The following is a 4551-nucleotide window of genomic DNA, read 5'->3' as shown; positions in this document are numbered from 1 at the left end:
CACTTTAATTTTCTGATGTCTATTAAAACAAAACCAATGTTTTTCTAATTGTCCTCGATTGAATAATTCTCTCTTACCCCAAAGTATTTAATTATCTAAGATCATCCTGGAGAAGAACAGCATTCTCAAATTATTCTGTAATTAGAAATAGTGCTATCTATATAATCATATAATCTCTCATTTTGGTGTTAATTTTTGTAAGTAAACTGTCAATATGGAAAATTTTTTCAACTATTAAATTTTAATAGGTGATATACTTCAATGGCATTTGAAAGGGCTACCTTTTTTACCTTTCCTAGTTAAATTATATAATTAAGTGCTACTTCCTTTTTTTAATCCTAGGGCTTCAGAGATCTAAACCCATTAGCATTATACACTAACTCCAGTGGAGTGCCAGGTGATACAGTCTTAACAGGGCTGAGCTACCCTTCCCAGCAGGACTACTTTAATGAAGACAGGGAGATAAGTCTGCAATCCAAAGTGAGTGTATTGCACACCTTGGTAAGAGGTTTTTGCAATCGTAATTCCTTTTATTAGCTATAGTTATCCTCATTTTGTAGATGAAGGAAATGAGACTTCCCAGACTTAGAAAAAAACTGAGACTCTTGTGTATTGATAATAATTTGTCAGTTTAAACCTTTGCATTAATCCTGTTTTCCTCCTGAATAATTCCTCTCTCACACTAAATTTCCTTGCTTTTATGGGGCACTTGTGGTTCCCTTACATTAATCCTAACCCTAAATGAGAAGCCCCTTCTTTCCTCATGTATTTCCTTTTTTGGGCGCGGGGGGGGGTCTTTTTGAGTCAGTGTCTCCCTGTAGCACCAGCTGGCCTGGAACTCTCTATGTAGACCAGGCTCTTGAACTCACAGATATTTGCCTGCCTCTTCCTCCTAAGTGCTGGAACTACAGGTGTGTGCCAACACACCTGGCTCCTCGTGCCTTATTATTTATTTACTCATGTAAAAACTGCTGGATATCTATTCACACCCAGTAATGACAGCATTACAGTATCTTTTTCATTATGTATTGCTGCAGCCCAGATAAGAATAGGAACAGTATTTCCTGAACTAGTACTATATCACAGGTACTACTCCTCAAATGTATTAGGTAATTTAATCTTCAGAACAACCTTCCCAGGTTGGTACTTTGACCCATTGTAGATAAAGGAAAGTGAAACCCAAAGCAAAAACATGTTTCTTGAACAAATAAACAGACATATCATTTGAGTTTGATATTCTTCATGATATATGATGTGTTAAGGGTCAAAAAATGTTTTCTTTGCATAACATAAAATGTAAAAATATTCTTTTATTTAATAGGTATTATATCTATGCATTTTGTAAATGGTGAGGTTTCTTTTTAGTACATATTTGCTGACTTAAAAAGATTAAAAGGTAAAGCCATTTGACTAAGATATTGACTTGTCATGAAAACTATCCAGGAACTGTGTATGGTGGCACACACCTCTAATGTCAGTGCTCAGGAGACTGAAGCAAAAGGATCACAAGTTTGAGACTTGCCTAAACTATATAGCAAGACCTGGTCTCAAACAAAACATATGACTTTCTCCTGGTGCATTTGAAAAGCAGTAGAAAAATTTTAGATTAATAGTTAATGTTAAAATTAGTTTAGCCTGTAATTAACCCAAGTCTTTCTTAGTCATTGTGACTACCTTTGAAGAATTGTATCTACTCATTCTTGAATAGGGATTTTAATTTGATTGACTATTCTGAATATCTTTTTTAAACATTATTTTTATTTTATGTATATGAGTGTATTGCCTGCATGTAGATAAGTGCACCTGTGTTGTGCAATGCCCATGGAAGTCAGAAGAGGGCATCAGATCCCCTGGAATGGGAGTTAGGACAGCTGTTAGCTGCCATGTGGGTGCTGGGAACCAAACCCAAGTCCTCTGCAAGAGTAGCCATTGCTCTTAACCACTGAGCAATCTCTCCAGCCCCTATTTTGAATATATTATCTTCGAATATTTTATGTTTGATATCAATAATCTTGTTGATATCTTCAAAGAATCGTAGTTTGATCCTAGAAATAATACAAAAGAGAAAAAATAATTAAACTCCCCTATCCTAATTCATTTTGTATTTTGATGCAGCAAGACTCCTGTATGTTACCCACAAATACACACATATCTCTGTATACCCAGTCCTTGCTGGCTCCTATTGCTTTTAAACATCCTGTGAGTTAACTACATTATTGAGTTTCTTAGATGTCCTCCTCTCTGAGTAGTATTTTGGATGTATCTCTATGATGGTTGTACTCAGAAGATGGCACTGTGATCACCTGATATGAATTTTGCCATATTTTTAGCTTTTTTAGAGCTGGGACCTTTGGGTTCTTTGTATCTGCAAGCTATTCTGTAGACATGTGTTAATATATGCTTGGCAGTGATTCTTACCTGACATAGTTGAGCAGAACAGGAAGACCTAGGGTCATAAATAAAATGAGAAAAGAGAGTAGCGCTTACACAAGTGTGTGAATCATAATGAAAAATTCCCAGCAAAATGTAGAGGAATGCAGATTCTGGAAATTGTTACTATAGAAAATAATTTCTCTTTTATATCTACTAGCAAGATATTAATGATGAGAAGTCTTTAAGTCACCTTAAATCTGTGTCAAAGGAATTATTAAAGGATTCCAAGTTCAGTTCATTCAAAATACATAAGCACTATGAAGAAGATCCACAGTGGCCCATCCTTCAGCCAGGGGATATAAAGGAAGAAAATGAGGTAAGAGAAGAAAAGGTAGTTTTTAAAATACAATTAAATAATTCATAAATGAATTGGAATTCATAAGTGATTGGAATATAATAGATCTCTAAGCTCTACTGCATTCAGTGTCATAGAACATTTCTCACAGATGAATTACAAATGATCTCTTCACCAGTCACCAAGACCAAAGCTGTAGCAACATAATGTTGATCACAGTAAAGAAATGCTTTGATGTGTAGGTTACTGTCCCAAAGATCTGGACAAGTATAACAGTGGTTTGAAACTAGTATTGAGAAGCAGTATTGGGTGAAACTCATCAGGAAATAGGTTTGTACTTTTTGGAGAACATACTTTATTTTTATTTTAACCAAGTGGTTATATGTAGATAGCCTGGAGCCTACCCCAACCCATGACACTTTCCGTATTTTTCATTTTCTAAAACAGCCATTTTTTTCTCTTTTAGCTGCTGTTTTTAGAATTTACCTCTCTTTCATTACCTTGTATATAATTTCCTGATTTTCTAGTTTTAATTGTCTTTGGACTTCCTGCCATGAAAGATAAGGGTTTAGTTCTTGTTCATTCCTTCATCCCACCATACACAAACATAATCTTGATTTTCCATCTACCGCCATCTCTTATAGTATATCAAACTTTTCATTAGATCACCACTCAATATTTATGGCTGTAAATGAGATTTTGTGTTAATATTTTGTTGTTTTTGAGTTAATATACAATGATAAAAATAACTTCTTTCTGTAATTTTTATATATTTGTATAGTTTTGTGTATTCAGCACTGCAACCAGCATGCAGAACAGCTCCAACACCTGAAATACTATTGTGCTGTCCTTTTTTAATCACAGTCTTCCTCCATCCTTGACCTCTTGCAACTAATTGTTTTGTTACTCTAATTTAACCTTTTCAGGACTATCATATGAGTACTTTTAGATTGACATACTTTGTTCAGCAAGGTACCTTTGAATAGTTTATATCCATTCAAGTTGTTGCATGCATTAATAGTTCAAAGCTTTGAATGTCGAATGGTCCATTTTATAGGTTATACCACAATTTGTATATTTCCTCCCCCACCAAGGATCATTTGAATTGTTACTAGTTTCAGGTAATTATGAATAGAGCTGCTGCAAGTATTCATATACAGGTTTTTGTGTGGATCTGTTTAATTTATACAAAGAAAACACCTAGAAGTAGGACTGGTGGGTTATGTGGTCAGTGTTGAACAAACTGCTCTCCAGAGAAGCTGAACCATTTTGCATTTCCAACTGTAGTGTATGAGTTCCACTTGTTCCATGTCCTTGCTAGCACTTGTTATTTCCAGTAATTTTTATTTTAACCCTTCTAATATGTGTATAGTACCATCAAAGAATGGTTTTAATTTGTATTTCCCTAATGACTAATGATATTGAACATCTTTTTATAAATCATTTATTTAATAACCACATAATTAGAAGAAGCATTTCATTACAAGAGCATTGACATATTCAATAACAATTTCCAGAGCTAAGATGCATCTCTTTCAAAATTAGCTGTAAACTTTTACGTTTACAGTTGAATTAATGCAGTTATACAATATTGTAGTCAGTATAAACCCTATAAGACATAAAATTAAATGAAGTTTTTAACATTTAAAAAAGATCTCCATTTCATTATTAAAATAAAGAATTCATGCAGAAAACTTCATTTTTAATGCAATTGACATTAAGATGTTTGCATGTGCATTTCTAATCTCTATATATCAGATTATTACTAGTCACAATCGGTTACTTTCTGAGCTCCTTGGCATCTGAGCCCAGATATAAAGTCA

At 34.0% G+C, this 4551-nt stretch overlaps 1 protein-coding gene across 1 annotated transcript in view; it reads left to right on the top strand.

Annotated features, from left to right (window-relative positions):
* LOC103751327 (tudor domain-containing protein 5-like) overlaps positions 1–3714 on the top strand; it is a gene marked incomplete at its 5' end in the record, with an annotated part of 14254 nt that extends 10540 nt beyond the window's left edge. The window contains 3 exon segments of the mRNA XM_008854714.1: positions 343–480; positions 2591–2749; positions 3655–3714. Coding sequence (XP_008852936.1) covers positions 343–480; positions 2591–2749; positions 3655–3714 — 357 coding nt within the window.
* Positions 3715–4551: the final 837 nt, after the last annotated feature.

The sequence above is a fragment of the Nannospalax galili genome, unplaced genomic scaffold (assembly GCF_000622305.1).
Source record: "Nannospalax galili isolate Female #2095 unplaced genomic scaffold, S.galili_v1.0 scaffold3527, whole genome shotgun sequence".
NCBI lineage: Eukaryota > Metazoa > Chordata > Mammalia > Rodentia > Spalacidae > Nannospalax > Nannospalax galili.
The sequence above is the reverse complement of the archived record's forward strand: the minus strand, read 5'-3'. Positions and strand labels throughout refer to the sequence as shown.